This window comes from Bos taurus, chromosome 11 (assembly GCF_002263795.3).
Source record: "Bos taurus isolate L1 Dominette 01449 registration number 42190680 breed Hereford chromosome 11, ARS-UCD2.0, whole genome shotgun sequence".
NCBI classification, from domain to species: Eukaryota; Metazoa; Chordata; class Mammalia; order Artiodactyla; family Bovidae; genus Bos; species Bos taurus.
In genome coordinates this window covers 44,656,588-44,671,795 of record NC_037338.1, presented here as the reverse complement: position 1 = coordinate 44,671,795, position 15,208 = coordinate 44,656,588, and the positions used below count along the sequence as shown (strand labels likewise).

General features: G+C 44.0%; 1 protein-coding gene across 3 annotated transcripts in view; it reads left to right on the top strand.

Annotated features, from left to right (window-relative positions):
- Positions 1-15,208, top strand: part of RANBP2 (RAN binding protein 2) — a 61,885-nt gene that overhangs the window by 36,782 nt on the left and 9,895 nt on the right. Inside the window, exons 19-24 of one of the 3 annotated variants that reach the window (XM_005212703.5) lie at positions 3,511-3,605; positions 4,414-9,013; positions 9,548-9,625; positions 11,628-11,798; positions 12,418-12,510; positions 12,808-12,986. In XM_005212703.5, the coding sequence (XP_005212760.1) occupies positions 3,511-3,605; positions 4,414-9,013; positions 9,548-9,625; positions 11,628-11,798; positions 12,418-12,510; positions 12,808-12,986 (5,216 nt within the window). Of the gene's footprint in view, positions 1-3,510; positions 3,606-4,413; positions 9,014-9,547; positions 9,626-11,606; positions 11,799-12,417; positions 12,511-12,807; positions 12,987-15,208 lie in introns of all 3 variants that reach the window. The other 2 variants (XM_010810003.4, NM_174592.1) reach the window with 2 other exon arrangements.

Here is a 15,208-nt window from a genome sequence, read left to right as displayed (position 1 = left end):
TTACCAAGATTTTTATAACTCCAGAAACAAAACAAGTTTTATCTGATCCTGTTTATGTAAAGGCTTAAAGAACCCTTGACTGCACATCTCAGAGGAGCTGAGACTGAGCTGGAACTATGCCTTATATTGGAAAAATGTTAACTGATGGTTAATTCATTAAGAGCTGCCTAATTATGAAATTAAACTTTGGGGAATTATTTTTATGACATTCTGAGAGGTCTGACAGTCTTGGGAAATCTTTTGTATATGGAAGGAGAGAGTTTGAGCTAGGGCAGAGTGGATTTTTAGGTTGTACTCTTACTTAGCTCTCTGAGCCAGTTTGTCTGTTTGAAACATAGAAATAATACTTATATCACATGGTTATTGTATTTATGTGTGTGGGGGGTGTGTGTGCACATTAGGCATTTACTTAGAGTGTGCAGTAAACATTCAGTGAACCACAGGGTACAGGCAGTTGCCCTCTGGGTTGTCTGTGTGCCAGGTGCGTTGTGTATGTGATTTCATTCAATTACAGTAACCCAAAGTGGGAGATACCATTATGAATTCCCATGTTTAGATGAAATGGGCTTGGAAGGTTAGGTGACACCCATTATTATACACGTCATTATTGGTAGAGGCTTCAGACTCTGGTGCTCTGACTTCAGGCCACGTGCCCCCAGGCAGCCAGAGTGATGATGAAGACAGGTGTTTTTCACTTGAGACAGATTCCTGAAATGGAGGTAATTAGATTAATTGGTCTTCAGTTCAGTCGCTCAATCGTGTCTGACTCTTTGCCATCCCATGAATTGCAGCACACCAGGCCTCCCTGTCCATCACCAATTCCCGGAGTTCGCTCAGACTCACATCCATCGAGTCAGTGATGCCATCCAGTCATCTCATCCTCTGTCGTCCCCTTTTCCTCCTGCCCCCAATCCCTCCCAGCATCAGAGTCTTTTCCAATGAGTCAACTCTTCGCATGAGGTGGCCAAAGGACTGGAGTTTCAGCTTTAGCATCATTCCTTCCAGAGAAATCCCAGGGCTGATCTCCTTCAAAATGGACTAGTTGGATCTCCTTGCAGTCCAAGGGACTCTCAAGAGTCTTCTCCACTTAGTTCAAAAGAAAGATTGGGAATGGTGTGGCCTAGTTTAGTACCTTAGTGATGGTCCCTAGGGTCCTCCTTAGAGCAGCTTGCTGTCTTCTCATGACAGTGTCCTTCAAGTGCAACAGGTGACAGAGAAGATCTTTGTGAAGTCAGACTCACTAATGCTATCAGTCATAGGTGTGGATGTGAGGAGCCTGCCAGATTTAAACATTGCCTGCCTAAGGTGCCATACACCATGTGGAACCTGACTGGCGGCGACAGGCTCATGTCTGGCTTCCTCTGAGGCTTTCTGGATGCTGTGTGGTTATCATTGGGCACCTTGTGGGTCACAAGTTCTGTTTCTTCTTTGTATGTGCATAACAGGTCTTCCGGTTGTTAAACACACATCTGAACATAACATTCATGTTGTCTTATTTTATTCTTGCAAGTACCCTGTGGACTGTGTAGACGCAGCACACCCTCACTTGACAGGTTTGACAGGTGAGAGGAATGGAGACACCAGTGGGCTGCTTGACAGTCACAGTCAGCTCTGGCTCGAGCCAAGAGTCCCAGCTCCTGACCACCCTCTTGAACTCACAGATGGTTTTCTTAGTGAAGGCCCAGATGTGCCAGGGTGGCCCTTGTCTACTGACAGTAGATGACTAAAAACCATCAATAAGCTTGAATAAGGAAATGCTCTAAAGTACTGACGAGTGTAAAGAAAACTGGAAACTAATCGTGTCACGGAGAGTTCTGCTACCAGTTTGGAGCATTTTTTTCTGGTCCTTTCTCTTTGTATTCATAAGGAATTTTTAATGAGATTTTTCACCATATTAGCATTTTGTTCAGAGATGAGTAAGCATGTGTTTTAAATACTACTTTTAAGTTCTTAGCATTTTTCTACTCAGTATTCTTTGATGGTACCATTAATGAACACGAGGGCCCCATCACATGGAAGCTCTGCAAGTTTTACTTCCTGGTTTTTATTTCCTGTTGTTGGTGTTATAATTATTGCCATGAACACAGTCCTAGGATTTCAGGGTTTTATAAGATTTCTTGTGTTGGGGAATTGCTTTTCCTGAAAAACTGTGCCAATTTTACACTTTTACCTCCAGGATCTGGTAGTGCCTGTCTGTTCGCACTCTTGCCAGTTATTAACTATTACGAGTTTATTAAATCCTTTTTTTAAAAGCAAAAATAATATCAGCTTTTAAAATTTTTGTTTTTGTTAATACTAGGAATGTTCAGCACACTTAGATTTCATGAGTTACCTATTCATTTGGTGCTTTTTTTCTATAGGATTTTTTTGGGTAGGTTTATAAGACATCTGAACTGTTTCTTTCACTCTCAGTGATAAAGTCACTAGTTAAACTTCACATGTTACAATTCTTGTCCCATATATATCCATCCACTTGTTCTGTGTTCTTTGCCTATTTTCTCCTGAGAATGTTTCAGAGGAGCCCCTGCAGGCAGCGCATTAGTTTCCTTGCTCAGCTGTGGGCTTCTCCAGTGGCGCTGCCTCTGTGTTACTGTGCAGGGAGCACAGTACCCTGTGGTACCCTGTGGACTGTGTAGACGCAGTTCACCCTCACTGGGCCTGGTTCACCCTCACTGGGCCTTTGCAGGACTTTCCAGAGTCAGCTGCTCAGCACCTCTTGTGTCTCAGTTTCCACTTCCTCCTTGTGTAAAGATATAAATGATTTTTAAGTTGTTTTGTTTTCTGGTAAAACTTTCATAGAACAGATCAGGCAAATGGCTGTTGGTTGTTTTTACCATCAATAGGAGTGTCTTCTAGTTGTTGGTTTTCTGGTAACACACATGCACACAAAGCAGGTGGGGCAAATAGTTTGGGCACCAGTTCAAGTGTTAGTCATGTTGTATCCTGTTTATTACACCAAGAAGCACATTTTGTGTTACTTTTGAGATCCTTTATGTGAATTTGCCAGGTGATTTTTGACCTGAATGTTGTTGCTAGCTTAAGTATAAAATGCAACCTTGTCATTCTGCAGATTTTCAAGCCTCACTTCAAAAATGTGGCCCTGAGGCCACCACATATGTTTTGGTTCCTTAAGTCCTTCCTGTGGCCAGTGTCTCCCCTATATTCCTGATGTGGCAGGATTGTGTCTTCACATCGAGCCCCTCTTTCTCAGGAAGGGGGCCCACCACTCCTCTTAGCTCCTGGTGCTAGCTGTGGGGGCTCTCTTGGTGCCAACCTGCTGCTGCCCTCACTGCTCCTGTGTTACACTTGGCAGTTGTTCTGGTTTGTCATTTGATAATCATCTTTTTGGTGTATTTTGATGTATAGTAAAGTTTTAAAAGTCTGTGTAGTTAAATCTTTGATTTCTGCTGCTTTTGTATTTATAGTTCTTGCCTAGATAGTACTACCCTGCAGCATAGACTTTTTTTAACAGTGTTTTCTTTCTTTTCTTTTTTTTTCTTTTTTTTTTAGTTGCAACTACTGGCCATTCAGTATGTTATAGTCAGTCACCAGCATATAATACTCAGTATCTACTCAGACCAGCAGCTAATGTTACTCCCACAAAGGTAACAAAGGAATAATTTATACATTTATAAATATCTCCTTTTTAATTGTCCAGGCTTCCTACAAATTAATTCAAGAAGTAATTCAACATTAAAACTTAAATGTCCCATGAGGTATAGCTATTTTAAATTTCTCTCTGGATAGAGAAGGTATGTTTCTTAGTTATCTAATTTTAATACAATATGTATGAACATCTAGAATATTTTTGAACAGGAGTGGTGGTGGTGGGAGCTTCATCATCTGGTTATGACAGAGGCAGGACTGTGATGCACTCTTTGGAGCACCGTGGGTGGCACTCGCAGGCCTAGGCACTGTGACTAAGTGTCCATGAAGACCAGCCCAAGCAGAGCCCGGCAGAGACTGGGGTTTGGGTGCATCCAGGCCCTGGCTCTTAACTTCTCTGTGCCTTATGTATAGAATGATACTAGTGCCTTAGTTTGTAGGGTTTTGAGAATTGTTAAATGAGATCCTATGTGTACAGAACTTGAAATTATGCCTAGGTGGCACATTAACAAATGTCAGCGCTCATCGTCATCATCATCATTATCAACATCATTGGACACCACGTTTAGGAGTCAGGAAGGTATAATTAGATGTGTAAGATGCTGTCTTTGGTTAAGGCAATTTTTGGGTCATGCCGAGAACTAGAGCTGTAAGTGTCCTTGTAGCAATGTCTTCTCTTAAGAACGCAGTGTATGCTCTAGTGGTATATTTATATGCATGTTTGAGGTTCATGAGATTTGGTTTGTATCGAGGTAAGCTATAGTTTTATAGACAGCCTACAAAAGCTTTCACTTTGTCTTTTTCCAGGGGCCGGTTTATGGCATGAACAGGCTTCCACCTCAGCAGCACGTCTACGGCTACCCCCAGCAGATGCACACACCACCCGTGCAGAGCTCATCAGCGTGCATGTTCTCTCAAGACATGTATGGCCCCCCATTGCGTTTTGAGTCTCCTGCGACAGGAATTCTATCACCCAGGGGCGATGATTACTTTAATTACAATGTTCAACAAACAAGCACAAATCCACCTTTGCCAGAACCAGGTTATTTTACAAAACCTCCACTTGCAGCACATGCTTCAAGATCTGCAGAACCTAAGGTTTTAGAATTTGGAAAAACCAGTTTTGTTCAGCCGGTGCCTGGTGAAGGAATGAGGCCATCTCTGGCAGCACCTGCACATACAACACAGCCGACTCCTTTCAAATTTAATTCAAATTTCAAGTCAAATGATGGTGACTTCACGTTTTCCTCACCACAGGTTGTGGCACAGCCCCCTGCTACAAGTTACAACAATAATGAAAGCCTATTAGGTCTGCTGACTTCAGATAAACCTTTGCAGGGAGATGGGTACAGTGGACCAAAAGCTGCTCAAAACATGGGACCTCGAAATACGTTCAATTTTGGAAGCAAAAATGTGCCTGGAATTTCATTTACTGAGAACATGGGTACAAATCAGCCAAAGAATTCTGGTTTTCGACGTAGTGATGATATGTTTACTTTCTACAGCCCAGGGAAATCAGTGTTCGGAGTGCCTGCTACGGAGCCGGCCAGCAAGGGTCACGATGCTGACGGGGGAAGTGCACAGGGGGACGAGGAAGACGACGGCCCTCACTTTGAGCCCGTGGTTCCTCTTCCTGACAAGATTGAAGTGAGGACTGGCGAGGAGGATGAGGAGGAGTTCTTCTGCAATCGTGCAAAGTTGTATCGCTTCGATGCAGCATCCCGAGAATGGAAGGAGCGTGGAATCGGCAATGTTAAGATCCTCAGGCACAAAACCTCCGGTAAAATCCGCCTGCTCATGAGACGTGAGCAGGTGCTAAAGATCTGTGCAAATCACTACATCAGCCCAGACATGGCCCTTGCCCCTAACGCCGGCTCAGACAGGTCCTTTGTGTGGTATGCTCTGGACTATGCCGACGAGTCGCCCAAACCAGAGCAGCTGGCCATTAGGTTCAAGACGCCTGAGGAGGCAGCCCTTTTCAAGTGCAAGTTTGAAGAGGCCCAGAGCCTGTTGAAAGCCTCAGGAGCAAATGTAGCCACAACCACCCATCAGGCCACGAAAACTGTAAAAGAACCTACAGGTCATGACAGTAAGGATATTGACAAATCTGATGGCGTAACTATGAATTTTGAATTTCAGGTTGCAAAGAAAGAAGGATCTTGGTGGTATTGTAACAGCTGCTCACTGAAGAACATGGCAACTGCCAAGAAGTGTGTATCCTGCCAGAATCTAAACCCAGGCAGTAAGGAGCTCCTCGGCCCACCGTTAGTTGAAACTATCTCTACTCCTAAACCCAGCTCAGAACATACTCCTGGTAGATCTGCACTGGTGACTCTAAAGAATGAAGGTCACTGGAACTGTGGTGTTTGTTTAGTAAGAAATGAACCCACTGTGTCTCGATGCATTGCGTGTCAGAATAAAAAGCCTGCTAGCAAAAGTGAATCTCCACTTATTAAGCAACCTTCCTTTAAATTTGGCCAGGGAGATCTTCCTAAGGCTGCCAGCAGTGATTTCAAATCTGTTTTTTCAGTAAAGGAGGGACAGTGGGATTGCAGTGTTTGCTTGATAGGAAATGAAGGAAGTTCTGTGAAATGTGAGGCTTGTCAGACTCCCCGGAAACAGAGTTCACCTGCCTTCGCTGCCCCAGCACCTGCCTCGTTAAAGTTTGGTACTTCAGAGACAAGCAAGACTCCAAAGAGTGGATTTGAAGGCGTTTTCACCAAGAAGGAAGGACAGTGGGATTGCTCAGTGCAAAATGAGGCCAGCATGGCCGAGTGTGTGGCCTGTCAGAACCCAGGTCAGAATCCGCCAGCTTCTGCTGCTCCGGCACCTGCTTCTTCAGAGACAGTCAAGGCTCCAAAGAGTGGACTTGAGGGGCTGTTCGCCAAGAAGGAGGGACAGTGGGATTGCGATGTCTGCTTGATACGAAATGAAGGAAGTTCTCCAAAATGTGTGGCTTGTGGTGCCTCTAACCCAACCCAGAACCCTGCTGCTGAAGTGCCTCTCAGTTTCCCTGTGGGCTCCACAGCTGAGGCAGGTAACTCCTGTGCAAGTCAGACAGGAACAGGATTTAAGAGTAACTTTTCAGAAAAAGCCTTTAAGTTCGGCAATGCAGAACAGGGATTTAAATTTGGGCACGTGGATCAGGAAAATGCACCTTCATTTAAATTTCAGAGTTCTTCTAATACAGACTCTAAATCAGCAAAGGAAGGATTTAGTTTTTCTTCCCCTGCGTCTGCTGGTGGGTTTAAATTTGGCATTCAGGAGACAGAAAATCAGGAGAAGACTACTGAAAAGTCCTTTGGAGAGGACACTGGTGGTCAGGCTCAGGACACTGGTGGTCAGAAAGACGGGAGTACTGTGGTCTTTGGTCAGACTGGCAGCACTTTCACCTTTGCAGATCTTGCCAAGTCAAATTCAGGAGAAGGGTTTCAGTTTGGCAAAAAAGACCCCAATTTCAAGGGATTTTCAGGTGCTGGAGAGAAGTTATTCTCATCACAAAGTAGTAAACTAGTTGATAAAGCGGACGCTTGTGCTGACCTTGAGAAAGATGATGATGCCTATAAGACTGAGGACAGTGACGACATCCATTTTGAACCAGTCGTCCAGATGCCTGAGAAAGTGGAGCTGGTCACAGGAGAGGAAGATGAGAAAGTTCTTTACTCACAGCGGGTGAAATTATTTAGGTTTGATGCTGAGATAAGTCAGTGGAAAGAAAGGGGCTTGGGGAACTTAAAAATCCTCAAAAATGAAGTCAACGGCAAACTGAGGATGCTGATGCGGAGGGAACAGGTGCTAAAGGTGTGTGCCAACCACTGGATCACCACCACCATGCACCTGAAGCCCCTCTCCGGCTCGGACAGGGCTTGGATGTGGTTAGCCAGTGACTTTTCTGATGGCGATGCCAAACTCGAGCAGCTGGCGGCAAAATTCAAGACACCTGAACTGGCTGAAGAATTCAAGCAGAAATTTGAGGAATGCCAGCGACTTCTGTTAGACATTCCTCTGCAGACTCCCCATAAGCTTGTGGATACTGGCAGGGCTGCCAAGTTAATACAGAGAGCAGAAGAAATGAAGAGTGGGCTAAAAGATTTCAAAACATTTTTGACAAACGATCAGACAAAAGTCAGTGATGAAGAGAGTAAGGATTCCAGAGCAGGAGCTACCACTGCTGCAGATGTGAGTGGCGCACCAAACACTGAGACCACTGGGCCCACCCTGGAGTGGGACAACTATGACCTCAGGGAGGATGCCCTGGATGACAGCGTGAGCAGCAGCTCTGTGCACGCCTCCCCACTGGCCAGCAGCCCCGTAAGAAAAAACCTCTTCCGCTTTGGCGAGTCGACCACCGGCTTTAACTTCAGCTTCAAGTCTGCTCTGAGCCCGTCCAAGTCCCCTGGCAAGTTGAATCAGAGTGGGGCCTCAGTGGGCACGGACGAAGACTCCGATGTCACTCAGGAGGAGGAGAGAGACGGACAGCACTTTGAGCCTGTTGTCCCTTTGCCTGATCTAGTCGAGGTGTCCAGTGGGGAGGAAAATGAACAAGTTGTTTTTAGTCACAGAGCCAAACTCTACAGGTATGATAAAGATGCTGGTCAGTGGAAAGAAAGAGGCATCGGCGATATAAAGATTTTACAGAATTATGAAAACAAGCAAGTTCGTATAGTGATGAGAAGGGACCAGGTATTAAAACTTTGTGCCAACCACAGAATAACTCCAGACATGACTTTGCAAAATATGAAAGGGACCGAAAGAGTGTGGGTGTGGACTGCATGTGATTTTGCAGATGGAGAAAGAAAAATAGAACATTTAGCTGTTCGTTTTAAACTACAGGATGTTGCAGACTCGTTTAAGAAAATATTTGATGAAGCAAAAGTGGCCCAAGAAACAGATTTTTTGATAACACCTCACGTCGCTCGTTCAGCCACTCCCAGGGAGTCACCTTGTGGGAAAATGGCTGTCGCTGTGCTGGAAGAAACCACCAGAGAACGAACTGATTTGTCTCAGGGTGATGATGCAGCAGACACAACCTCAGAAGTTGGCGGGGTGTCTGGCACCCCTGAACCAACAACAAAAGCAGTGGTTTCACCCCCAAAGTTTGTATTTGGTTCTGAGTCTGTTAAAAGCATTTTTAGCAGTGAGAAGTCAAAACCATTTGCATTTGGCAACAGTTCAACTACTGGATCTTTGTTTGGATTTAGTTTTAACACACCTCTGAAAAATAACAGTAGTGAAGCCAGTTCAGCAGCCCAGAGTGGATCTGAGAGAAAAGTGGAACCTGGTGGTCGCCAGGAGTCACAGAACTCTGATCTCAAATCAGCTTCTGATGGCAAAGTCAAAAACACCTCTCCTGCTTTTCTGAAGGAGCAGTTCTCAACCAGCCACACGTTTAAAACTCCAGAAAAGGGTAAGCACTTGGTCTTTAGATGAGGCAGACTTTGTCTTCCTCTTCCCCCTCTCTCCCTCCCCACTTTCCTTCCCAAAATATGTTTGTGTGGGTTGTTTTCTTCCCTAAACCAATTTAGTGGTGAGTGTTCAGCAGCAGCAGAGAGCGTGTGTACACGTTGTTGAGGAGATGTCAGCTTCAGGGAGACATGTCTGTCAGCAGAGCACAAGAACTCAGCTCAGCACTGGGTCCAGCTTAAGGCCACTAGCACTCAAATCGTGAGGGTTCACTCGAAGCTGGTGGTTTCAGTAAGTTTGTTCTGCAGTTACTATTCTTATGTTCTTGGACGGTACTGCATGCTCACATTTTAGGTAAGGCAATCTGGCCACTGAGCAATCTGGCAATGAGCAAAGAATGAAAGCCTTGGGATAGGATAGGTGGATGCGTGGGACAGCCACACTGGTGTAAATGGATGGAATCTGGCTTTTATATTTTAAAATTGCATTCATTTTAATTCTCAAAATGTTCAAAAATGAAATACTCTTTATTTTCTAGGATTTAATTTTAGCCTTTTTAAATCTAATCCAATGGCTTTTTGGACCAGCACCCCTTCCTCACAGCCTGAGAACAGAGGTACAGAGCTGGCACTGGCAGTATGCTAGGGTGTCCGCTTGTCAGCAGCTGCTGGTGCTCAGCAGTGTAACTGGCTGTGTGAGATCAAGTGCCTGATGCTGCAGCGTGCATGTGACAAGGCTATCATGACCCCATAATGCTGCTCTCTCTACTTGGATGTCATGTTTTCTCACATGTTATACTCTGTTGTTTCGAGGTGGATCTCTGTGGTCTTTACTGTGTCTGTTTTGTACATCATCATTTTCTCCTGTGATTAGTGAAGGACCTGTGTATCACCTAACCATCACTGTCTGTCTGCGTCCAGACACAGTGGCAGCAGCATGTGGACCACAGGGAACCTAGGCTCCCTGGTTGACAAAGATCCTGTGTGTGGAAGTTGGCCCTATTGGAAGAGCTCCCCCATATCTCGCTATTCCCAGTTAGAGCAGGCCCTTGTGGAGTCATGCTAGAGTGGAGTTGGGTAGAGGACTCAGCAGTAGGCTCTGTGAGAGACCCTCAGGAGTAGGCTGTGGAGACCAAGACTCACCCCCAGAATCACAGCTGTGTCTCGAGTGCCAGACAGCTACAGTGATCAAGTGACCACCTGTGATTTTAGGAGCTCAGTTGTAAAGTACACAGGTTGTGCTCCTAACTGCAGCAGCTCTTATGTTTACGATTAAGGATGCAATCTTTGGAAAAGTTGTGTGGCCTTTGTGTGTGTGTTTATGTGTGAATGGTACATATTGGTGCACAGACTCTGTGGATCCTAGGCGAAGAGCCCTGGTCTGGGAGCAAATGCACTGATGTACTGCTGCGGGACAAAGAGCCCGGTTCTCAGGTGCGAGAACGTCCTGGTTTCAGAGGACCTTAAGAGATGGGGACTTAGGCCCAAGGAGGCCGTCTCATTAACAGGAGTCTGTCTCACAGTGTCCTCTCGTGGGGCCTGGCCAGGAACTGATGCTGAGTTTTTGTAACAAAGGAGGGTGAGTGAAGGGCTCCTTCAGCATTGAGAAGAGCTGTTTTCTGGATCAGTATCATCCAGTAGAAATAAAGTATGACCTGTATATGTAATTTTAAAATTTATAGCATGTTTGAAAATAAAAGGAAACAGATGAAATAAGAGAAACAGATGAAGTTAAATTTAATAATCTATTCAGCCTAGCCCATTACATCCAGAGTACCATTTCAACTTCTGATCAGTATGAAAAATGAAATTATCCCCCTTTCTTTTTTCCACATGTTCAAAACCCTGTGTGTGTTTTCCCACTTGGAGTATATCTCACTTTGGACTGGTTGTACTTGCAGTGCTTCACAGCCATGCTCCATGACTTTGCTTGCTCTGTTAGAAGTCCTTTTTTTATAGACCACAACCTATTGTGTGAAGAGTTCCTTTTCTCCCCATCTTTTGCCTTTTTGGTGGTGGTGGTGGTGGTGGTCATGGCTCTTCAGCGAACAGACATTGTCTTAGATTCTTACAGTATGATTTACCCAGAGGGTAACAGGTTTAATTTAATGTTATCATGCTTGGAAATACAGGAAAGTGGATGTAATTCTAATCACTCACCAGCCTTGGCAGTTGTTAGCTTTCTTTGTGGGGTCTCATTGGGATTGGCTTTGAGTTAGTTTTGTATTTATACTAATATTTGCTCATGATTTCTTTAGTTTTTTTCAGTTGTTTCAAATGCATGGATATTTTGCTAAACCATTTAGTATGCCAAGTATGGTTATGGCAGCACTAATTTATAGCCATCAGTAGTATTTTCTTCAGTGATTAGTTACTGAAAGTAGGATTTCTTTCCTGGTTATTAAGGCGATTCTGTGTTCACTGAGGGTTCTGATAGAACATTTCCTCAGGCTTCTAACTCTCAGGGTTTTGAGCTGTGTCCACATCAGTGTGTGTGTGTTTTCATCAGCATGATGTTTTAACCTAAAAATGAAGTTCCAGGATTTTTATTTTAGTTACAATATTGGTATTAATTACCTACCACCTTGTCTTTATCAGTCTTTCTGATTTGTCTGGTAGTGGAAGAGAGGAAAAAACCTGAGGATCTTCCCTCTGATGATGATGTTCTCATTGTGTATGAGCTAACCCCGACCCCTGAGCAAAGAGCTCTTGCAAGCAGACTTCAGCTTCCCCCTACGTTTTTCTGCTATAAGAACAGGCCAGACTACATCAGCGAAGAGGAGGAGGACGGTGAGTCTCTTGTTGCTATAGAGCATTCTGTTCATGCTCATCATAGTGAACGGGGCTCATGAAGTTACTATAAGCCTCCTGGAGCCCCCACCCCTGCTGTTTATGCAGGTCCGTGTTGATTCTAAATGTGTGTGAACCGTCAGTGGGTGTCATGGTTAGAAGAGCTGCCTTCGTGTGTTCGCATTCCCTCCGTGTCTGCTGTGAACAGGGCAGGCGTTCTGAGGGGACTGAAAGCAGTTCTGATTTCCCTGGAGTCTCAGAGGGATGGGTGGCTGAGCCATGCGGCAGGAACGGGGTCTGAGTAGGCGAGCTCTGTGGGCCCCATCTGAGTTCTCAGGCAGGGGCTTATGGGCTCAAAATAATTTCGGTAGGACATTCAGGCAGTGATTTAGAGGATTGGATTGTAGGAACTGGATAGAGGCATTCGGAGCCCCGAAATGCCAGAGCAGCTCAGACTAGGCATTTGGGTGTAGAATCAGGAAACTGGTTGCTATTTGGATGTAGAGAGTAAGGGAGAGTGGATGGGAAGTTGCAGATGATTTTCCTAGATTCCTGGCTGGGAAATCTCCTGAAATTTACTGCAAATTCTTTTATTTAATAAAATAAATTATACTTTAAGATGAAGATTTCGACACAGCTGTCAAGAAACTCAATGGAAAACTGTATCTGGATGACTCAGAAACATGTAGACTGTCAGAAGAAAATGTAACAGGTATGTAACATTAAAGCAAGTAATTTAAAGTGTTTTTTAAAAATCTTCTGTTTAAAGGAATCTCCCAATCTGGTCACATTGGTGATTACCAATTTTGCCATGGTGATTTAAAATATTTAAAAGTAATGTGAAGGGAAAACATCATTCCTGGTGGTGCTAGTTCTCCATTAGCATCCAGGGTCTTATTGTTTGGGTCTTTAATTTGTAGGTGACATTGTGGGCCATTATTGTGGAGTTGGTTGGGCTTCATCTACTTTTATCTTACCTTTCCTTTGTTTGCATTGCCTGGATTTTCAGATAATGAGAAAGAATGTGTTATTGTTTGGGAAAAGAAGCCAACAGTTGAAGAGAAGGCAAAAGCAGACACACTCAAGCTTCCGCCTACGTTTTTTTGTGGCATCTGCAGTGACACTGATGAGGACAATGGAAATGCGGAAGACTTTCAGTCGGAGCTTCAGAAAGTGCAGGAGGCGCAAGTAAGACTGTCTCTGGCATTCCTTCTGGCTCAGTCGCCTTTGTTGATGGCAATAAACTAGAGTGTTCTTAGCACATGGTAACAGTAGGGTGCATCCGGCAAGTGGGTGGCGCCTCAGTCAGCTCTGGCTAGAGGATGAGAAACTGTTTTCTGGGCAGAGGACCAGAAGGCCCACCTGTCACTGCTGCATGTGTGCTGGGTTTGAGAAGTTGGGGTGGTAGCATGGACGATGCTCATGTCCCTGACATGGTCTACTGCCGTACCAAGAATGGAATTAAGTGCTTCACTTTTTGTGCCGGTTACGTGATTCTGGAGTGGGCAGAGTGGATAGGAAGTAGCATTTGAAACCTAGTTCCCATGGTCTGTATATTTTGCTTTTGGTAAGTTCATGATTTGACTACTTTCTTAGTTCAAGTGTAGTCATTTTAATAGTTGTCAGCGCCTTGGTGTATGAATTTGTGTTCCACAGAAACTAGAAAACTAGTCATTGTTTATAGTTGTTTACAGTATTGACATAATCAGAATGGTTCCTTGCTCCTCAAGAAATACTTTTTAAAAAATTGTTGGAAATATGGTAAAAATAAAGTAGGTCCTGGAGTTGGGAATGCAGTGTTTTCTTTAATGGATACATGAGAAGAGAATGAGATGGCCCAGCATGCGGCCTGCTCTTTGGAAGACTTACTACCCTTCACTGTCCGTTTGACCCTGAGGAGTAGCTGGCCTGCTTTCGCAGCTGTCAACCGAGGCTGTGCCAGCTCTTCCGTAGGTGTAAACTTGTTCATCAGTGCACAAGAGCTAATGTAGACACAGCCCTCCCTCATTTATAACCAAATAGGTTTATTTTTGGAAGTGCTATTTGAAGTTTCTGCATTCAGCTGTGCTGAATCCGAAATGTATTTCCGTCACTCAGCTGTTTCCCTGTCTCAGTGGCAGTACACAGTGTGTGGTTTCTGTCGGTCACCTCTAATCGCTGCTGCTGGAGGCATTAGCGTGCAGTCATTCACTTGGCAGATACAGTCCAGTCATACTAAGTGAACAGTGCAGTTAAATATGGCTTCACTTTTCTGTGTGCAAAACTGAAAAATAAACTTATTTTTTTTTATGTATTTCAAGCCTTAAAAAGAGAACTGAGAAGTAATCTCAGCGCTGGTGCACATGCTGAGTTGTACAGTGTTTATTCTTTTCCTACTCATAGTGTACATAGGATTTGGTGTCTTTTGTCAGTGTACTGTGCTGTTTATAGCAATTAAAATACCTTACTTTTTAAGATATTTAAAAAGTAAGTGACTGTTGAGTTATCATTGTTATAAGTTAAAATCTTTTTGTAAAATATCCTGTAACATTTACAATGTTCTTTAAATAAAAATCCTAGGGGCTCCTTTTGCCACAGAAGTTAAATGTGGTAAGTCATTATCAGGGTGGGAAAAAAATTGTTTCAGTGAATTGTAATTTTGGAGGAGAGTGCCCTTTGATAGAGGTGAAACAGAACTAACAGCCATTAAACTAAAATATTCTGTGGGTGGATGTAGATGATGTCCTTTTAGGACACATCTTTCCTGCTTTACACTGATTCATCCCCAACTACATGAACTCTTGCCATACGCACTCCTGGCTTTAAGTGCTTGAGCATGCTGTGGTTAGGTGCTGACTGTGTGCTGGGACTGCCGAGGGTCAGGGTGCAGTGCTGAACGAGGGAGCAGCCTTTGGATTTGTCTACAGGAAATTCTTGTTCAGGGCCTCTTAAGTGGAGGATGTGTTAGGAGCTGAATTATGACATTCCCGTCCCAAGTAATCTAGTCTGCATTTGGGGGGTGACATTTATTGTTGTTTAATTCACCCATTTTCATCATCCCCAAAAGAAGCCCTGTTAACCTCTAACAGTCATCACCCTTCCCATTTCTGCCTGTCTCTCCGAGGCCTGGATAACCACTGATGTACCATTTCTGTCTCTGATTTACCTGACATTTCATATAAACATCATAATATGTGGTCCTTTGTGTCTGGCTTCTTTTACTTAGTAAGTTTTTGTGATATATCCACATTGTAGCATTTATCTGTACTTGGTTCTTTTATGGCCAAATAACATTCCAGTGTATGAATTTACCACATTTTATTTATCCATTCATGTATTTAATGCCCATTTGTGTTGTTTCTTCTTTTTGGCTATAATAAATAATACTACTGTGATAGCCTAAGTCATTTGACACAAACAGAGTGGACTAT